This window comes from Choloepus didactylus, chromosome 6, assembly GCF_015220235.1.
Source record: "Choloepus didactylus isolate mChoDid1 chromosome 6, mChoDid1.pri, whole genome shotgun sequence".
NCBI classification, from domain to species: domain Eukaryota; kingdom Metazoa; phylum Chordata; class Mammalia; order Pilosa; family Megalonychidae; genus Choloepus; species Choloepus didactylus.
The window spans coordinates 93,526,284-93,547,874 of NC_051312.1; the positions used below are offsets into that span (position 1 = coordinate 93,526,284).

The following is a 21,591-nucleotide window of genomic DNA, read 5'->3' on the forward strand; positions in this document are numbered from 1 at the left end:
TCTATTCTGTGAGTACCTCAGAGGGTTTGTGGAGAAAAGCCCTGAAGAGAGTGTGGATTCCCTCAGTTTCTGCCACTTCCAGGGTCTTTATACTCTCTTGCCAGTGTACACCCAGCCGTTACCAATTTGCCAAATACCCTAGCTGAATTCTTCTCACCAGCGTATGGTTGCTTCTACCCCAGGTAAGCTAGTGCTTCCTTACTGTTTCTCTTTGCAGGAGCCTGTGTCTCCTTAGATTTGAGCCAGTTGGTTGCCCTGTGACCTCAGAGAAGGAGTTAAAGAAAACAAATTCACCATGTGTCTGTCTTTTTCACTGTAAGGTTGGGAGCAGTGCTCTTTCCAGCTCTCCATATCCCTGAACAAAAACTGGAAGCCAAGTCTCTTCATTTGAACCATTTGAACTTAACTAAATTTCCTGCTGGGATGCATACTGATATTGACGGAGCTGGGATTTGAATTTAGCATTTTTCCTACTTCATTATGATTTTTCTTCTTTATTTCCCTTACCTTCTGAATTTACATTTCATTCATAAAATATTTACTGAAAACCTACTAGGTGGCAAGCCCTATGCTTGATACAGAGAAAAAATAGGGTCTGTAGGGGACCATGCTAGTGTGAGCATAACTATGACAGGGTCAGTTACAGGGCAGTATGGGAGGCCACAGCTACTTTCCCCCGTGAAACTCTACGGAAGCTGGTTGCTCATTCCCACGTATCAAGCCAGTTTTGGAACTTGCCTCACCCTCATCAGGCTATTTTCTTAGCCAACAAATTCCATCTGCTCAAGAGTCCAAACCTGAAATGACAATGCCATGTGCTGGAGACGAGGACTGTATTACAGATTCCTTTGAGGCTTCCTACCAGCAGACATATAGGCTGAGGGATTCCCCAGGAATTGTGAACTCTTTAAATCATGTTACTCTGTAGTGTATGACGTTTATGTCAGAGGTATCATTTTAATCTGATGCGAGGATCAATCAAGCCAACACAAACCTTATTTTAGTAATACCCCATGTCACAGGCAAGCATGGGCTGGTCATGCTCCCGCCCTCCTCCCCCTCCGCCGCTCCCTGCAATTTTAGAGTTGTTGGGTCGGAATTCACTAAACTTCCTCATAGAGTTAAAGGTAGAAAAGTCACTAGAGCAAAGGTGCATCGGCAAAATCTGTCTAAATTCTTGCTAAGAACAACCATAGTAATAGTCCCACATTCTCACTTTTGGGAAGCTTCATAGTTTGCAACTATTATCACTTTCAATATTTTAATTATTTTTTGATCCTCACAACAGCACTGAAATGGAGTAGGGTTGGGATGATTTCTGTTGAGACTTGGGTCTGGAAGCCAGCCAGCCTGCCCGAGTCATGTGGCTAACATCCAGTGAAAATGGGGATCTGGCACCCGTGCACTTTGTTTACAGTCTGAGCTGAACCTTTTTGCCTTGGCCCATTTTACATGCCATTTTCCAACCTTTTTTGGATATCCTTAGAGACCTGGCCCCTTTCCTAGTTCATCCTTTTATCCTTGATCCGACTTGACACTTGATTCTGCTCTTCTGGCCTTGACCTGTAATTCCTACCTCAATTACAACTTCTGTCTGCCCTGCTGACTAGTTTACCTGCAGGTGCTCAATGGTAATACCTTTCACACCCAATCAACATTTCTGCAATTACTACTACTGCTACTACTATGGCTTGTAATAATTAATAAAAACAACAGGAACTATCATTTGAGAACTTACGATGAGTCAAACGTGGAGCTTTCCACATTTTAGCTCTTTAAAATTTCGAACCTCAGTATATCCCTATGAAATAGATACTACCTGAATCCCTTTTATACTTATAGATAAGTTGCAAAGCACCTGGATAAACCAGCCAGTGTAGCAGAAAGAACAAGTTCTGCTATATAGTCACTATGTGATTTTATGTTAGCTACATAATCTATCTGTGCCTCAGTTTCTCCATCTGAAAATGTGGATAATAATTCCTATCATCTCAGGTTGCTATGAAAATTAAATGGAAAAGAGCCCGGCATACAGTAGGTTCTCAAAAAAAGTGAGTTTTCCTTTGTATTTTAGGGATTTATCTTCCACTTCTGGTTTGCACCAACAAGGTTTAACACTCCTTTTCCTGGGTACTGCCATGAAGTGGATACTTTGGAATTCCAAATGCCATTTTATAAGTGATTGTACTAACTTTGCCTTCATCATAAAACATCAACATATGGCTGTATTTTTCATCAAGGAAAGAGGAGGGGGAAGAGGGTCCTTTCAGGTAGAGGTGTAGGAAATGGTTTTAGATTTCAGGGCTGGTTATGAATAATGGTTGCAGTGATGTGTAAGCACTCAGTTTGGGATCTGAGGGAGTGACCTTGAGAACTAATTGAGTGCACAGACATGCTCTTACAAAGAAACCCCTGTATTGGCTAAATAATGTATAAGAGATTTCTGTAGGGCAATGGGGGAAAATTGAATTATTTAGTGTGTTTACATTTCAATGAGTTAATCAAGATAATTGCTGTTTTCCTGGATCTTTGTCTTTTCTTTATAATTACTAAGGCCCTTGTTTGGGGAAAGGAATTTAGCCAGTGAACTTTGTACCAACTGCTGTGACATTTTTTGGGCAAATTATATTTAAAAACCTATTACAGATCCTTTTCCTTTAAATTCTAGGATGGTGAGAAAATGAAGGTTGACCAAGCTTGAAAAACATTTACGGTTCAAGGATTCAAGTTCATTTGGGATTAACAAACTTGGCAGGGTGGGGCTAGGGGCAGTAGGGTGAAGTGGAAAGGGCATGAGCTCTGGCATCAGACAGACTTGGGATGCAATCCCTGTTCTGCTACATTCTCACTATATAGCAGGGGGCAAATGAGCCTCTCTGAGCCTCAGTTTCTATTTATATAAAATGGAAATTATCAGCCACCTTCAAGAGCAGTTGTGAGGAGCTAATACAGCAATGCCTGCATGTGCCTTGCACAGTTCCTAGCCTATAGCTGATAACAAGGCTAGTTCCTTCCCCATCTCCACATTCTTAATGAATAGTCACATAGCCGGCAGTCTCAGTGTTCAGGAACACAGCCAAGACCTCAAAAAGAAGTCTTAAAAAATATAAGTAGATAAAAAAGAGATGTTACAAAGTCTATTTATTAAAATCCCTCCTAGAGGAGGACCTCGGAGTCTCTTTCTTTCTCTCTTTTTATTTTATATATATATACACACAATTGGCTCTTATTATTCACATTTGTTATGCTCTATAATGTTGTCACAAATGCTGGCTTAGTGAATAGTAACCATTGCTCCTAGGGGAAATACAGAGTTAGGTTCCTGCCAGCCTCTGGTCACAACATGTTTGTCACCTGATCAGAACATAACTTGTTTTACACATGTTTCTGTTTTAAGACACCTTATTTAATGTATACTGTTGATTCATTAACTTTGAACTCACGGCCAACAGCACTATAGCTCGTGCGTAAATGAAGCTTCCCTGACACATATATTTTCTCTGTAAGACACATCAAGCCTTCTTATGCTTAGGAGCACTAGACAGTACTTTAGCACTATGCTTGTGGGACATTTTAAACAGCAAAATCACCAAGAAAATCACAAAGATGTGAAAAATGCAGCACTAAATATGCTGCAAAAAGGACATGTGCTTATAGTATAAGAGCTGAAACAAGAAGGCAGAGGGCCACTTTGTCCAACCTCAGCTGGGAACACGTGTATCCAGGGACTCAAATTTTCACTGCTCTGCGCATGTCAGCAAATGACCCCCTGAGAATGGATTTGGGAGTTAAAAACAAATTTTACCAAATAGGCAAATTCACAAATACAGAATCTGTGAATAAGGAGGATTGACTGTATATTTATATTCAATTTTGACCAGGACTGAAACAAGCTGAACCTCTGGTTCCCTGGCCACACCTCTTAAGAAGCCCTACTCTGGATGAATAGTTAAGTGAGCTGCTAGAAGTGAGCACCATGTTTGAAACTGAAATGCAGCAGCATACTGAGGAAGAGGGAAGTAAAACCATGCCAATTAGATATAGGCGCTAATAAAAGAGCAGTATAGAATCACTGTGGTCAGTGGCAATGGGCCTTGCACCTAATTTCTTCACTTCCTGAAAGCAATCTTCTTATTTCAGTATAATATGTAATTGGAGTTGTTTCCTTATTAAGGGCCCTGACTTATAAAAAGAAAGGTTATGATATGTCCTTGAGAAGGGAGGCGTGTAATGCACTTCATAAGAAGTTCCATCCAACTTGAAGACGTGAGCTCTGATTATTTGGAACATTCATTTACATGGAATTCTTCCTTCTTTCATTGCTATATTTCTGGACAGTGGTCATTTGAAGAAAGCACTTTATTGAGTACTTTTCATCTACATTATCTACCTGTGGTATGCTGGGCAAACACCCACTGTTTTCATTTTACAGATGTGGAAACTGAGGCCTGGAGAGATTAAGTCCATGGAAGAGCTATGATTCAAGTTCAACTCCTCTGACTCCAAAGCTTATCCCTTTTCCACTACACCATGCTCCTTCCTAGGAAAAATCATCTGGCATATGAGCATGAAGAACCAATGTATTAGGAGTAATGGTTTACATCCCAAATCCTGTATTAAAATGAAATACATGTAAAAATTAACACTCCGTTAATTCACCTCTAAACTTGCAATGTGTGCATCTAATGAAAAAAAAAAATGGCCTTAGCTTGATACTTACTCGTAAAATGTTGTCCATCCATTTTCATTGCTTTTGGTTGCCAGAAGTCCAGAGTTGCCATGGTATGTCATCATGGCCAACTCGTGTCCTTGTGTAGTCACACTCTTGAGTGCACTGTTGGTGCCCATGGTCACCCAGTATACTTGGCCGTCTGGGACTACCAGCCAGAGGGGCATCCCAGTAGAGTCTCGGCGGACATTCACCATGTTGCCATTGTTGTCTGTGATGAGCGTGACATCGCCGTCCCCCGTGTAGGTAAAGTTGTACAGGTAATCTCCGGTGGACAGGCTTTGGGTGTACAGATGCTTGCCGCTGGTATCAAACAGGTAGAGCTCCTGGTCGATTGGTGAGGACAGCTCATACATGTTCTGGGTGTTGAGAAAAGGCTTGTTCTTCCTGATAAACCGAATCCGGATATTCCCAAGGTCGGCCACGTAGAGCTCCCCATCAGCACACACAGCCAAGGAAGATGGGGTATTCAGCTTTGCATCCTTGGCATAACCATCATCTCCAGAAAAACAATCACAATTGGCATCATTTTTACAGTCACAGCCACTAGGGGCCCCAGCGACAAGTGAGATCTCTCCACTAGTGGTGACCTGCCTGATGCGGTTGATCTTCTTTTCATCAGTCTCAGCGATATAGAGAACCCCATTGTGTGACACGGCCAAGGCAGTGGCAGACTCCAGGGTTGCGTGTATGGCTACCTTGCTCAGCAGGAAGTGGTCGATGCCGGGAACCTGGCAATGCATGGGCCTCCCGGCGACAATGCGTACCTGGTGGTTTTCAGAGATTTGCAGGACGACGTTGTTGTCGAGGACATAAAGAGAGTTGTCCATTGGGTTGATGGCTAAGTCTGTAGGCCACTCCAAACGAACCTGACAATGGAGACACTGACACTCAAATGACTGGTAAGATGCCCACCACTAATCATCCCCAAACAGTCCCAAACAGTGTCCGAAGTGCCTTCGCACACAGCAGCCTATCATCAACAATGGAGTGTGAGCCCCTGATCCAAGAGTGAAACCATGCAATAGCTGCCCCGAGACATCTTCTGTTCTTCATTAGATTAACAAAACACGAAGAGGACAGCAAAAAAAAAAAAAAAAAAAATTGTAGGCAAGAGTATAAACTTTGGAGTCAGATAGGCCTGGGTTCAAATCCCAGGCTCCACTACTAATGGTCTTGGGCAAGTTTCTTTACCTCTCTGAGCCTCAATATTGATAAAACTGGAATGATAATAGTACAGAGTGCCTGGCCCACATTAAGTATTCAACTAACAGCAGCTAGTGTTATGGAAGTGAGAGGGGAAGACAGATGGACTCTGGAGGCTGAAGTAGTTGTTGTTTAGAGGTTTAAGAAAGACTATTCATGAATTTCTGATGATACATTTATGAAAAATGATTTCTGAATTCTTTGAGTTTATGGATCAACATGTGGCTAGTACCTGGGGATGTAAAGACAAAATAACCATGGCCCCAGCATGACACAGTTCCAGGTCAGTAATTCTCAAATCTGGGAACACATACAAATTGCTTGTGGAGATTTTAGAAAATACTGATGCTCAAATCTCACCTTAGATCAATTAAATCTTATTTCTGGGTGTGGGTCTCAGACACTGGCATGTTTTTAAAAGCTTCCAGGGTGATTCTAACACGGGTTTGGGAATCTCAGCCAGATCGTTGTTGCTTAAAGTGTGACATCAGACCGGCAGCCTCGGCATTACCTGGGAGCTGGTTAGCAATGCAGAATGGCAGGCCTCACTCCAGACCTGCTCAATCAGAATCTGCATTTCGACAAGATCCCCAGGTGATTCCTATGCACACTAAAGTTTGAGAAACTTGGCTCTTGATAATGGTTTATACTACCACTGAGAACAGTTCCTGCAGGATAGGGTTAATGAAGTTGGCAAAGGGAACTGGGTGTTCAAGGATTCTGGGACCACTCTGGAAACCACCTCTGAGCAAGGCTGGCAAAACTGTCTGGGACTGACGGTGTGTCTTCAGGTGGTGTGCAGGAGATGGCAGCTGAAGTCTCTGAGGTGAGGAATGCTTTGTTCAGTGGATGTGGAGGCTGAACTGCTGGATATTTCACTCTAGGAGGTGCTGGCACTAAGGGGAACGCTTTGCCAGTTGTGTCCCCAAGAGGCCCAGCCACACCCCACAGGGCTGGAAGCAGGGAAGAAACCAGTGCTTGTGCTGACAGGCACAGCCTCCAGCTTATTTGCTACCCCACCCTAAAGACTCATCACTTTAGAGGGCCAAGCCTCCTACAAACCCTTGACATTTGGTCAACTTTGGGGCTTACTTAAACATGAGTAAATCTTTGGATAAGAAATTCCTCTTTTAGGAATTTACTCTTGTACACAGTTGTTTACAATGGGGTTTGCCCAGCAATTTTCAATCCTGGTGAAAAACTGGGACCAACTCAAATGCCCAATGATGGAGAGTTGGCTAAATAAATCAAAGGACATTTAGTTCACCCATAAATTAGAATACTGCATGTAGCCATTGAAAGTGATGCTACAGTTGGATATTTATGACATGGGAAAATGTTTCCTATATATTAAGTGGAAAAAGCAGGTTATAGAACTGTAAGCACAGAGTGAACCCAATTGGGGGAAAACCACAAAAAATTAGATAGATTATGGATGGGGAGATTAAAAGGCTTGAGTGATATACACTAAAATATTAACAATACTGGGATTAGAGGCGATTTTTTCTTCTTTGTGATTGTTATTATTTTTTACATTTTCTGTATGTATAGTTTCTTAATGTGAAAATAAAGCTAAATAAATAATGTGGATATAGAGATAAGTACAGATTTCGATATAGATAGATATGATGTGGCCACCTCCACCTGTCCCCTAGAGCTCTGGGCCATTCCCACGATGGGATGGGCCCTTTCTTGTTTCTTCATGGCAGGTCCTCAGGCCCTACTTCTTAAAGACTTATGTTCTGTCCCTCCCAGCCCAGGTCCCTCTCTTCCTACAGAACAGAGTGCCTGCAGACACTCAAGAGCCACCAGCCAGGGCTGCTGCCTTCACTCTTCCCAGTGCTCTCGAGGGCACTGAATCATGGCAACCTGTGGCTCCACCAAGAACGCAGTTTACTCTGAAGTGACAGGGAAAGTTTCAATTTCCTAAAACCTATTTTTTGTCAATACTGGCTGCTAAATATTTTATGCCCTATGGTCTGGTGGCATCTTGGGGACTTGATTGCTGAGACTTCTCTGCCTGTCATTGATGAAAAGATGGTAGATGTGGAAAGAAGAGGAGGGGAGGAAGCAGGTGCAGGAAGGGAGAGGAAAGACGAAGAAATCAAGAGCAAGTGATGCCCTACTCCTTCGCTTTATGCCCACATGCACAAAGGCACTCCGGGCAAGCAGGAGCACTGCTTGTGGAGTCCATCCTCTGTCACAGCTGCCTGCCTGATGATGCTGGTCCAGACCAGTAACTTAAGTATCACAGATTTAGCCACTGTATCAGTGCTCATAGCACTGAGGCCTCATTTTCCCATCACCAAATGATGTGACTAGACTTTATACTTTCTTAGGTTCCTCCAGCTATCACATTTTATGATCCTAATGTGGATCTACCTCTCTCCTGTCTTTTCAGGGCATTTTCTACCTTTATTAAAGCACTTGATAGCTGACTGCCTTGTTGCAGTTACTTGTTTTCAGGAATGAATGGTCACATGAATGAATGAATGAGTGAATAGTGAATGGTGTAGGGAAAGTAAGGGATTTGGAGTCAGGATGCTTACTTCCTATCCCAGTTCAACAATTACTAGATGGTGGTTCTACTCAAAGTTCTTAAATACTTTGAACTTCTTTCCCCATATGAAAAAGGGAGTAATAACTATTATACAGGGTACTTGTGAGAATCAAACAAGACAATGTATAAGGAAGTTCTTAGCCAATTATAAAGAGAACTAATATTTACAGTCTATTACTAGCTGCCAGGCAGCGTGGTAGGCAATTTATATACACAGTTTCATTTAAAATGTTCATTTCCACATCCTGATGGAGCTGAATGCAGAGCTCTGCATTTATAAATGGAATTTCATTCCCTTAGCCTTGGTTTCTTTACCTATAAAATGGGGCTAGTAATAACATCTACTTCATGGATTATTGTGAGAGTTAAATAAGACAATAGAAGTCTTATTCATCTTTGTATACCCTTTTCTAACGGAGTGGCTGGCACATAATAAGTCCTCAGGAAATCATTTTGGACTCTAAGTACACAGTTGTACTCTGGGTGTCTGGGTGGCCACATCCTGATGAACTGAGAACAAATCTCCTGTTTTTAACTGGTTGCAACATCTTCCTTTTCTTTCTCTATTCCTCCCTCTAGTTTCTTCTCTGGCCTGGTCTTTGTCTCCTCCCGGAGGAGCTGGTCCAAGTTCCCTGGTTGGGAACCAAGTTCCCTGGTCCTCCCCTTTGCAATCGTGCCTCTGAGCTGTGTTCAGGTAAAAGGCCCTCTCTTATCTCTCTGGCTCATCTCCCTGTTCCGTACAGGACAGCGCGATAGTAAGTATGTAGGTGTTTGTAACACAGGAAGCTCTGAGAAGGAAAGCCAGTAGCCACTGCACATATGTGTATGAAAAGAGTATGTCTTTGTCAGAGTATTTGGTAAAAAGAATTCCATGCTTATATTTAGAACAGGGTAGTGAGGACCAGGGGCATAGAGATTTCAGGCCAGGATTTCTGAATCTAAGTGTGGTTTCTCTCCTCACCCCACTATATGCCAGTTGTCTTTCAAGCCGTTGATCTGACTGCTTGGCAGTACCTCTACCTGAAGTTAAACAATTTTCAAGTATGTGGATTAAAACTTTTCTGCACACCATGCTGGCTGGTTGAGGGCCCATTCTGAGAATTGAAAAAACTTGTATGCACATCCTCAGGCCGTGGCAGCTTTCTGATGAGTAATTTGAGCTTGCTCACAGACAGAAGGAAACTCACAAGCCAGTGAAGGGAAGCCTGCCAAATTGGAGAGACAAGTGGCAGAGAACAGATCCCATGCTGGAGCATTAGTTGGCACAGACGGGAACTGCACCAGCCTCTGACAGGGATGTGACGTGGGTGCTGGGACCACCAGCAGCAGCAGCCACCGGGCTCTGGGGAAGGGGCTCCATGATAACATGTTAAGAAGAGAGGCAGGCGTGCCCAGCGAGGCCTCCCAGCTTCTGCTGTCCATTGAGCAACAGGGAGTAGGTGCCATAGTCAGTAGAAAAGGGCCTGTCTGTGCAGGCTCCCCTTTGAACTGGGGGGCTTGAAAAAGTTAAGTGTGGCTGGAGCTGAAACCAATTCACAATTTGATGTAATTCAAGACTCCTTATTTCCCTGGTTTCTAACATTGGCAAGATAGATGTTAACTGATTCAACTCAGGCCAGGCCCTGCCAAAGGACCCAGCAATAAAGGACACCTCCTTTGCCAAGTCATTGTGGAATGTAAGAAGAACATGCTGAACAGCCAGTCAGTCACATCTCCCACATCTACACTGGATTGCCAGGGTCCATGCACCAAGGGTCCAAATTCTTTGGCATCATATAGGAAGGCCCTTTTCTAACTGGCTCCAAACCATGCTTCCAATTTCCACTCCTGCCATTTCCTTCCAAGAATCCTATGTTCCTGCACTGAATTTTCCAATGTTGCTTGAATATGCCAGGTCCGTTAATATTTTTGTGCTTTTGCACATGCTGTCAACTTTGTCTGAAATATCTCCTTTTGTTCCTTGCCACCCAGAAAACTCTTAGTCAACCTTCAAAACCTAACTGAAACGTCACCTCTTTTGTGAAGATGAGCACAGGAACATCTGTTCAACAATCACATCCTAAGTGCCAAGTGGTGCTAGGCACCTTAAGTGTATTGTTTCATGTATTTGCAAAGCAATCCTGCATACCAAAGTGAATTATTTCCATTTTACAGATATGAAAAAGAGGCTCAGCATATTTCAGAAACTTGTCCAAAGTTACTCAGCTAGTGAGGGCAAAGCTAGGATTTGATCAATCAATCAACACAAATTGGTTGCATTCCTACTATGTGCCAGGTGCCATGGTCACGAAAGAAAGACCTGTCTTCACGTAGCTTACAGCCTAGAAAGACAATAGACAATGTACCCATACTTGTAAGTGTTACCAAAAAGGAAATCCAGCTGGCTATGGATTTAAATCCATACTGTTTAATGGTCCTTCCATTCTGCTGTGCTGTTTTTGAGGCTTCCTTGGGCAGATTTCTTTGTTGCTTCCCTGGGTCTCCAGTATGTCTATGCCTCCCTCTGTCACAGAACTTTTTACCCTTGACAGCGAATTCCCAGAGACAGGGGTGGTGTCTTATTCATCTTTGTGTCCTTAGTGCTCACCCCAGGGCCTAGCGCCAAGTGGGCGATCTTCAAAGGCTTGTTGAGGGTATAAATGAACAACCAGCAGCCTGGTTGGGTGACAGGTGAGAGGATGAGAATGCACAACTGACGGCTCTAGCAGATGAAGTTTTTCTTTACCTGAGAAATATCCATGACAGAATCACAGCTGAGGGGCCGGGCTGATGTAAGATCACTGGAGCCCAGCAGAGTGGAGATGATCCCATTCTGATCAATGCGTCTGATCATGGTGCCATCCACAAAGTAAATCAGCCCAAACTTGTCCACAGTAATGCCTGGGGGAGGAGAAGCCCAAACATGGAATTCAGCGTCAATCACAATAACCACAAGTTGCCGCATCTCCCTCTCCATGATTTGAGTAGATCCTAATCAGAACCTTGGGGTGGAGGAAGGACTGATTAGATTAATTCCCCTTTTAAAGATGAGGAGATGGAAACTCAGAGGTTGTGAGTGACTTATTCAAAGCAGGGATTAGAACCCAGGTTTTCAGGTTCTCCAGGGCTTTGGTCCTTCTACCTTGTTCTCTCTGGAGAGTTTTGTCTATCACCCTAGCCATTCGATAAAACTGCATTCAGAACTTCTGGGGATTTGTTAAACATTAGAGGTAGTGGTAGGGGGGCTCTTCAATTTCAATGGGTGAATTATTTAAATCTTAACCTGTAATTCTAATAACAGATCCTTTTTTAGGTACAATTTTTCTTTTTTTCCAAGATAATCATCCTCCAGATTTTTCTATTCTTATCTTAATTTCATTGGCTATTACAGAGTATAGTGCCTGAAAAGGATCCAATGATTTCTATAGAGAATGGTGTTGAATTTAAGTTTTAAAAATGTCACATTAAAGAGGAGTCAGAATTATTACTGAATGTCATCTGCTCCGTCCCAGCCATTCACATTCTCCCTTATTAGTTTGTGTGACCTTGGGCGAGTTGCTGGACATCTCTGCATTTGTTTTCTCAGCTGTCAAGTGAAGGGGTTGTTCTAAATCTGTAGTTCTCCCACTGGGATGTGTGTGAGAATCATCTTGGGAGCTTGCTAAAATGCACCCTCTAGATAGCTGCTTCAGAATATCCCACGTGGAGCCCATATTTTGACAAGCACCTCAGGTGACAATGATACACACCAGTGTTTGAGAACCATGCTACTGAACCAGTGCCTCTGAACCAGTGATGTGTAGCAGAGCCACTTGGGATTTTTTCCCCAAAATACAGCTACTTGGCCTCACTCCTGGAAATACTAATTCAGGGGGTGGCTGGTACTGGGACCAAGTTGTGTTTCAAAAATGCTCATGGGTGATACTGATTTCCATCCCGTTTAGAATCACAACAGATGTACCCTTGCCAAATGATGAGCTTCCCAGGGGTTCTGGGGCTGAGAGACAAAGGAGACATGCCCCAGAGGAGCACACAGGCTGGATGGGAGGCAGGGGAGTGAGTTGGTACCTCAGGATGACAGAAACCTGAGAGGGTTCGGGGTGACATAAAGGAGGTTCTAGTCAGGTTTGTTCTATTCAATTTTCTCTGTAGAAGGAACTGGAAGAAGGGGTTAGAAAAGGCTTCACAGAGATGAAGGCTCAAAAGGAATTAGAAAGCTTTCCAGTTGTATATATAACCTTGGGCAAGTCACTTCACTTCAAGGTCTCAGTTTTGTCATCAATGAAAAGGGGATAATACATTTGACTTGGCACAGTCTGCCGTCAATGATTATCAATAATTATTTTAATCATGAGACAGTGCTGGCACTTTGTGGGTTCCAAAGCACTTGCTCCTGAAGCCCACATGTCTTTGATTGGCCAGATGGTGAAACTGAAGACACCCAAGGGCCTCTGCATGAAAAGCCGCGGGAGCAGGAGCTATTCCTCCCACCTCTCTGCTTAGATTGTTCAGGGCTGGAGAGTGACTTCAGGGGACCAGGTGGCCTCAAGGCTGGGGAAGCCTTTCTTCCATCCAGGCCCAAAATGTAAGTTAATTACTCTTCAGTTCCAAGATGGGAGTTTTCTTGTCAGCCCAGCTCTGCCCTGTCTTTCTCTTCCATCTGCTAGGACTGATGAGTGCTCCATGAACAATCAGGTTTTTTGTTTACAAAGTTGGCTGCACAGGCCAATAGAAGTGATCTGTCCCTTGATTATTTCATTTACCCCCTTTCATTGTGCTAAATAGATGGACATCTTTTTTCTCCTTTGTGCAGCAAAGTGTCTGCATTTTGTGGTACTCTCTTCACTTCTAATTTGGGTTAATTACAGGTTTTTGGACAATTTCACTCCTAAAACACCCATGTGTGTGCGCGCAGGGTGGGGAGAGATATTTGAGAACACTGAGAACACATGTGTAGAGCAACTGAAAATGTCTTGGAGGGAATAAAAATTCTTGGAAAAAACTATTTTAATCCAAAGAGAGTAGAATGGTGCAACTGAAAGGGATCTCAGGCATCATCTAGCCGAACATGTTCACTTACCAATGGGGAAACTCAGGCCCAGCGGAGGGGGTCACAGAGCCAGTAAGTGGCAGAGTGGAACCACAATGCAGAGTCCTTAGGATGAGCCCAACATTCTTCCCACTCTAGGCTATGTTCTCAGTATTAGGACATCATAATTAGGGGGCGGAGATTAACCATGGATGTCACAATATTTACCCCAGAGTTACTTCCTCACCACTCCAGGTATGTGTTAGAGGTAACATAATATGATACCATATGGCATGATACAATATAATACAATATAACAATAATAAGAGGAACCACCCTTTACTGGGTGTTTACCAAGTGTCTGTACCACCGTACTGAGTATTTGTATTCATGATAATATTTAATCTGTACCATAACAGTGCAGTATATCCTTATTTCATGGATGAGGAAAATGAGGTTCAGAGAGGTTACACAAATTGCCCAAAGTCACACAGCTATTAGATGGCAAAGCCTGAATTTGAATGCAGAGCTGCCTGATTTCACTAGAGTCTGTTGCTTTGATTTGAGACCAGGCCCTGAAGTCTGGCACTATTTAATAATAATACAATTGCTCATTACATTTTTATAGACTATCATATGAAATATTTAATTTTAACTCTTAAAAAATCCTAGAAGGTAGACCCAAAAGGTATTATCATCCCCATTTTATCAGTGAGGACCCGCAGACTGAGATACTATAAATGACTGGCTCCAATCCCAGGGCTAGTATGCTGTAGCCCAGATCTCCCGCTTGCCTGTCCAAGGCTCTTTCCCATGGTTTCCTGAAGTGCCACTCACCATCCTTTGCATTTTAAGTACAAAACCTGCCTGCCTAAGTTTGATATTTTTGTTTTATTAGAGGCTGCAACACAGCTAATGGGCCAATGTTGGATGTCTGTTGATGATGGCTCCTGCTCTGAAAGGCCTTCCCAGCTCTCCTTGGCCACAAGGAGTTCTTACCTCTGAACTTCCAGGTACAATTCTTTCTCCTTGCATCTCAGGGAGCACTTCTCCCTCTCTATCATATGAGAGTGATTTATGTCCAAGTCTTATTTATTCTGCTACATTGAATTGTCTACTCAACCACAATGCTCTGTGTACTCAGTAAATATTTGCTGAATAAATGAATGAAACTTTTTTACTGTGGTTCTAACTTTTTGGAGGACACAAGATTGAAACCTACAGTTAATTCACAACTATGGATGATATACTACAATGTTTTGATAACAATAATATGAGAGATAATGCAAATTTCCAATAGTAGGGGTTTGGTAAATAAATAATGGGCTATCCACCTGATGGAATACTATATAGTCATTAAAAATAAATACATTAAAAGACTATTTAATGACATGGAGAAATATTCATGTTATATTGTTTAGGAAAAAAATCAGGTTACTAAAACAGTTTGCTTAATGTGATTTTTTTTAGGGGGGTGATGCATGACATACAAACAGATAAAAACAGTAAGGGGAAAGGCAAGAAATACTAACTGGGAATATTTCTTTTTCTGAGGGTGGAATTGTGACAATTATAACTTACCTGCATATATCGTGGTATCTTCCAATTCTTTTTTTTATAACGAACATGTGTTTCTTTTGGAAATGAAAAATGCCCAGTAGATGGTAATGATAGTCTTTAAAAAGCAAGATCTTACCCCTGGGATTGGTAAGTGTGGCTTCTGTGGCCTTTCCACCATCCCCACAGCGAGTGTCATCAAAGGGGAGGCACTGGTCACCTGTCCCTGCGACAACCTCGGAGTTCTTGACAAGGTCCTTCACTACAACAGTGGACTTGATCTTAAAGACCCGCCGGCTGTTGGTGTCAGAAAGGAAGACGGCCCCACTCATGGGGTCTGTGGTCAGGTAGTATTTATGTGCTGGACTGTGACTGGAAAACAGAGACATGGCCATTTGGTGAGAAATTTCTTCTTTCCTAACAGGTGGCTAGAGATGTACAGCTTGAATCCCTGGCTCTTCAGAATCTGAGCAAAAATGTCCTATGGGCAAGATGTCTCTATTTGGGGTGATGGTTCCCCAATTTTTATGTCCCCAATGAATGGCTTAACTCTCCTTCCCACCCAACTATTACTGCAAAAACTTGTCAGTGATCGAGAGGCCTAGCACAGCACCAGACCCACATCAGGTGCTCAATACATGTTTTCCCAAAAGATTTTCAGTAAGGGTAACCACAGATGGCCTGTATATTCAAACCAGAAACACTTTTTTTTAACCTTTTTATTTTGAAATTCATTCAAACTTACAGGTCACTTCAAAAATAGTACAAACCCCATATAGAGAACTTCAACACACCCCTATTCCCTCAGATACTCAGATGTACCAATTTTAACATTTTGTCACATTTACTGTATCATTCTATTCTACATCAATCTATTTTCTGAACACCTGAGTGTAGTTGTTACACATCATGCTCCCTGAACAATTAATACTGCCATATAGATTTCCTATGAACAAGGGTATTCACTTAGATAACCACAAGTACAATTATCAAGTTTAAGAAATTTAACATTGATATAAAGTTTACAGTGTATATTACATTTTTTTCATATGTCCCAATAATGTCCCTTTGAGCCTTTTCTCCTCCCTTGTTAAATCCCATCCAGGATCATGTATTACATTTAATTGTCATTGTCTCTTTAGTCGCCTTTTCTTTCTTTTTTAACATTGCATCACCTACCATTAATAAAACTTTCCCATCTCCCCAAAAAGAAACCCTCTACCATTATGCATTAACTTCCCTTTCCCCTGCCCCTTATCCCTGGCAATCTGTACTCTAATCTTTGTCTGTATGAGCTTGCATATTCCCCAACATTTGCTTGGTAGTTACCATGGAGCTTAAATTTAACATTCTGAATCTTAACAATCTTGTTTGCTTTGATGCCAACTTAACTTCAATAGTATACACAAACTGTGTTCCTAAACCCTTCTATACCCCCACCTTTATGTAGTTCTTGTCACAAATTACATGTTTATACATTATGAGTCCGGAACCACTAATTTCTCATTACATTTTATGCCTTTGCCTTTTAGATATTATAAGAAGTAAAAAGTGGAGTTAAAATAAAAAATACAATAGTACTGGCATTTACATTTACCCCAGTAATTACCCTTACTGGAAATCTTTATTTCTTCACATGACTTCGATCTATTATCTACTGTCCTTTCCTTTCAACCTCCAGAACTCTCTCTAGCATCTCTTGTAGGGCTGGTTTAGGGGCGACAAACTCCCCCAGCTTTTGTTTATCTGGGGATGTCTTAATGATTCCCTCATTTTTGAAAGATAGTTTTACTGCATATAGAATTCTTGAGTGGTAATTTTTTGCCCTCAGCATTTAAAATATGTCATTCCACTGCCTTCTTGCCTCCCTATTTCTAATGAGAAATTGGCACTTAATCTTCTTGAGGCTCCCTCCGATGAGACATGTTGCTTCTCTCTTGTGGCTTTCAGAATTCTCTCTTTATCTCTGGCATTTAACAGTCCGAATATAATATGCAATGGCATGGGTCTATTTGCCTTCATCCTGTTTGGAGTTCACTGAGAGTCTTGAATGTGCATATTCATGTATTTTGTTAAACATGGGACGTTTTCAGCCATTACTTCACTGAATGTCCTCTCTGATCCTTTCTTTCTTCTTCTAGGACTCCCATAATGTATATATAACACAAAGCATTTAAACTTTAAAAAAACTTCAAGAGTTCAGAACACAAACTCTTCCCCCACAGGGATTTTACAATGCACCCCTCCCTGCCACAATTCCATCTTGGGACTGACTGATAAGATCCTTGTTGGATCTGACTACCAGTCAGTGTCAGCACAATCTCCTGTTGGTGCTCATGTTATATTTATCAGGAGCCCAGTAGTCTCCCTCCTGCAGTCAGATATAAATGAATTGCAGGATTAGTTCTTAATTTGCAGCAAAACCCAAGGAAAAATAAACAAAACAGAGAAGCATTGTTGATGGTGGTTCTTATTTCTGGCAAACAGCCATGAAGACTAGATTATGGTAACAGGAAACATAAGTTAGACCATGACTGTACAGAGGCATTAAGGAGACAGGCCCTGTCTTTAGCCACAGAGCAGGGAAAATGCAGGGGCTTTGGAACTGGATTGCTCTGAGTTCCAAGTGTAGCTATGTCATTTCCTGATTCTAAAACTTAGGCAAGTTACCTGATCTCCTGAGCCTCAAGTTTTCCTCATCTGCCAAATGGGGATATTAACACTTACTTTGCAAGTCAACTGGGGATATTACATAAAATCATTTCTGCAAAGTATGACACTAGAGTGCTCAATAATCATAATTGCTGTTTAATTACCAGTCATTGCATCTGTTTTTGCATTTGGAGGTGACTACAGAGTATGTCTCTGTTTTTAAGCCTAACTTTTGCCATCACATGGTACAGATTTACAATTTCTTCTTCCAAGTCTAGGTCACAATGGGGTTGGACTCATCTCTCCTCAGAAGCTAATTTTTAGTTCCTAGGCATGGCCTCGCCAGGCCATGAACTGTTGTCTCAATATTGGTAGCTCCTTCCAAACTTCTGGAGTCTTCTGATTCAAAAGAATCTCTCAGTTCAGATTGGCTGGCCGGGCAGTGGGGCAGAGGCCGTGCTTGAGGATTCCAGGGGGCAGACTAAGCAAAGCACCACATGCAGGGGCATCACATGCCTCTTTAAAATGCAAGTAAGAGAATCAGAAAAGTCTAGAAAGAAGCTATTTTACATTTGATCAGGCATGTAACTCTCGGGTCCTTTAGAACAAGAAAATTTTATTTTACCAATTTGTGCTTGTTTTCATTTTGCATTACATATGAAGGCTGGGTACAGGGTCTAGGTGTCTGAAGGTCTTGATCTGGGTGTCCTGAATCGCCATCATAACCGTCTCTTGCTTTGGATGGTATCCTTGGGGACTGACTGCTTCTATCAGGGCCAGGACTACAGAGCCAAAGCTTTCCTTCCTGTTTTCTCTCCCTGAATTCAACTAAATACCATTATTATCTCCAATTGCCCAAATACCCTTCCTCTTTAGCCCTAATACTAACGTATTAGCCCTAATACCCCTGCTCAAATGAAAGTCAGGTCTCTGTCTGCACCCTGAGTCTTCTCCAAGCCATTCATTCCACTGATCTAACCTAAATACAATGTGTCATTTAAATGTTCTCCCTTGCAAGCTGCCCCCCTCCCATGTCTTACAGAGTAAGCTGACTCCTCAGCCTAGCAGCACACAAGGTCCTTCATGCGCTGATGCTGCTCTATCTTAAAAAAACTGAACAACTTGTTCCCCAAACGTGCCTCCATGCCTCTTTGTACAAGTTGTTCCTGCTCCACGGGATGTTCTACCTCTTCCTCTTTTTGGCCTGCCAAATTTCTACTCATTCTTTAGGTCTCAGCTCAGATGGTACCTTTTCTGGCACAGCTTCTCTGATTTTTCTTCTCTGTGCTCTGAGAGCTGCTTATTCACATCTGGATTACACAATATTTAACATAATGCTGTGGCTATTTATTTATGTGTCTGTCTTCCAAACCAGACTGCCAATACTTGAAGGGAAGAGACTGGATTTTATTCATCCTTGAATTTTCAATGTTCACTTGGTATCTTCTAGCCCATAGTAGGTACTTGTTTTAAACAGATGGCATCTCCATTTAAAAAAGTTTTAAATAGGATTTTCATTCAAATGACATAGTTTTTTCCTTAATTTCTCTTTTGCAGGGTGGTAAAAGAAAAGATGCCCTGTTTATCTTGAAATGTCCCTGGTGACTTACCCTATAATGCAGTGCTGATTTAATCTTCCCAGATGACACTGATTCTGGCTAAATGCAGCACCCTCAGATTCTGCTCGGAAATGCTGAGGCAGCCTTGATCTTTCTGCTTTCCTGGTGACAGCTGACGCATGGGTGGTTATTTCATGTCTCTGCCCATCACTTATGATAAACTAGTGCTATCCACCTTGGAGGAAAGTGGGTCCCTGAGGGAGTATGGTGGGCTGGAGGCCCCTGTCCACTGTGATTAACCCCCTGAGTTTCCGGCTCATGTCTTCCTGCACTGCCCCAGAGATGTGCCACTCAGGTGGAGTTTCTCAGATTGACGAATTCCAGACAAGGGTGACATTCTGGAGAGCACACAAGAGCTGTGGCATATCTTTGGTGCCTGAGGGCAAATGTGAGGTCTGGTGGTCAGGTAAGTGTAGGGGAAAGAGCAGTGGAACTTAGAAGGTGTGAGTTCTAATTTTTGACAAGTCACTGAAGTCTCTCAAATCATAGGTCCTTCATGTGTCAAATGATTAACTCCCACTCTGCTTTGCTCACGGGCTTGTCCTATGGATCAAATGAAATTATACATCTCAACAGCCATTTCCAGTTTGCTGAGATCTTGGACACTCTTCAGCTCATGTCTTTCTTGTGCCGCCCAGCCTTGGGAGCAGCACCTGCACCGGGGAAGCCCTCCCAGACCCCACAGGGCTGCAGCAGCACAGTCCGCTGAATGGAGCTGTAGCGACGACTACCACTAGCCTATGCTAGCACTTTATATGTATGACCTTACTTTCCTAGTGACTACCATAGAAAGTGGGTACTTTCTTTTATATTTTAGAAAATGGAAACTGAGAAAGATGAAGTGACATGAGCAGGGCCACACACTGTTAAGTGGCAGGATGGAATTTCACTCTACATCTACCTGACTCCATATTCTGTGCTCTTTCTATTCCCTACACTGCTTCTCAGGGCTTAGAAAGTTCCACCACACTTATTTACCTGGGAGCATCTGCTCACCTCCTGAGACTCAGCTTGAGCCTCTCCTCATCTGTAATACCACTCCTGGCCCCCACTTCTCCCTACTGGTGAATTGGCCACTCCCTTCCTTGTGTTTCCACTGATCTCTAAACAGATTACACTTTTAGTACTCATAGCACTGAAAGACACTTTTCTGTGTGCGGTCTGTCTCTTCAAGGAAACCTTGAACTCCTCAAGGGCAGTGTGCTGGTTTGGATGTACAGTGTCCTCCAAAATGCCATATTCTTTGATGTAATCTTGAGGGGGCAGGTATATTAGTGTTGATTAAGTTGGACCCTATTGATTGAGTGTTTCCATGGAGATGTGACTCAATCATCTATGGGCAACACCTTTGACTGGATAATTTCCATGGAGGTGTTACCCCACCCATTCAGGGTGGGTCTTAATTAAACTACTGGAGCCACATAAAAGCACCGACAAACAGAAGGAACTCAGTGTTGCAGCTTAGATAAACATTTTGAAGACTGCCATTGAAAGCTGACACTGACACTTTGGAGAACACCATTTTGAAACACAACCTAGGAGCAAGCAGATGCCAGCCACATGCCTTCCCAGCTGACAGAGGTTTACCAGATGCCATCGGTGTTCTTAAGTGTTGATGCCTTAATTTGGACATTTTCATGGCCTTCAGACTGTAAATTTATAACTAAATAAACCCCCTTTATAAAATCCAATCCATTTCTGGTATTTTGCATAATGGCATCATTAGCAACCAGAACAGGCAGGGACCAACTTTGAGTCTACAGTGCCCAGAACTGGGTCTGGTGTAGGGGAAACACTCCAGAAAGGTATGCTACATATATGAATGAATGAATGAATAAATGAATGGCTGCTACCCTGGTTGGAGGCTGAAAAGTCTAGACATTTGACAAACATCCTCTGTTATCCTTACAATAACTCTCCAAGGGAGATTTTATTAACCCCAAGTTGGAGACTAAAGCTCAGAGAAGTGAAGTAATTTTTTTCAATGCCATACAGTTGGGAAGTCTTAGTTTTTCATCTGTAAATTGGATGCAACCATGGGTATCAACCTCATAGGGTGGTTTGGGATAAAATGCTACGATCCTTGCAAATCACTTAACCCCTCTCTGCTACAGGGTAAATGCTTTATATAGCTTAATTATTATTATCTTATAATAATATATATTATTATTACCTTAATAATATATCTTATTATATAGATATAGACATAGATATAACCATTATTGGATTTGGGGTCTGAGTCTTTCCACCACCCCAAGAC

General features: G+C 42.3%; 1 protein-coding gene across 1 annotated transcript in view; it reads right to left on the reverse strand.

The window, feature by feature from the left end:
* Window positions 1-21,591, reverse strand: part of TENM4 (teneurin transmembrane protein 4) — a 771,745-nt gene that overhangs the window by 39,867 nt on the left and 710,287 nt on the right. Inside the window, exons 25-27 of the mRNA XM_037840847.1 lie at window positions 15,200-15,432; window positions 11,221-11,375; window positions 4,721-5,598 (exon numbers count right to left, since the gene is read on the reverse strand). Coding sequence (XP_037696775.1) covers window positions 4,721-5,598; window positions 11,221-11,375; window positions 15,200-15,432 — 1,266 coding nt within the window. The remainder of the gene's footprint in view (window positions 1-4,720; window positions 5,599-11,220; window positions 11,376-15,199; window positions 15,433-21,591) is intronic.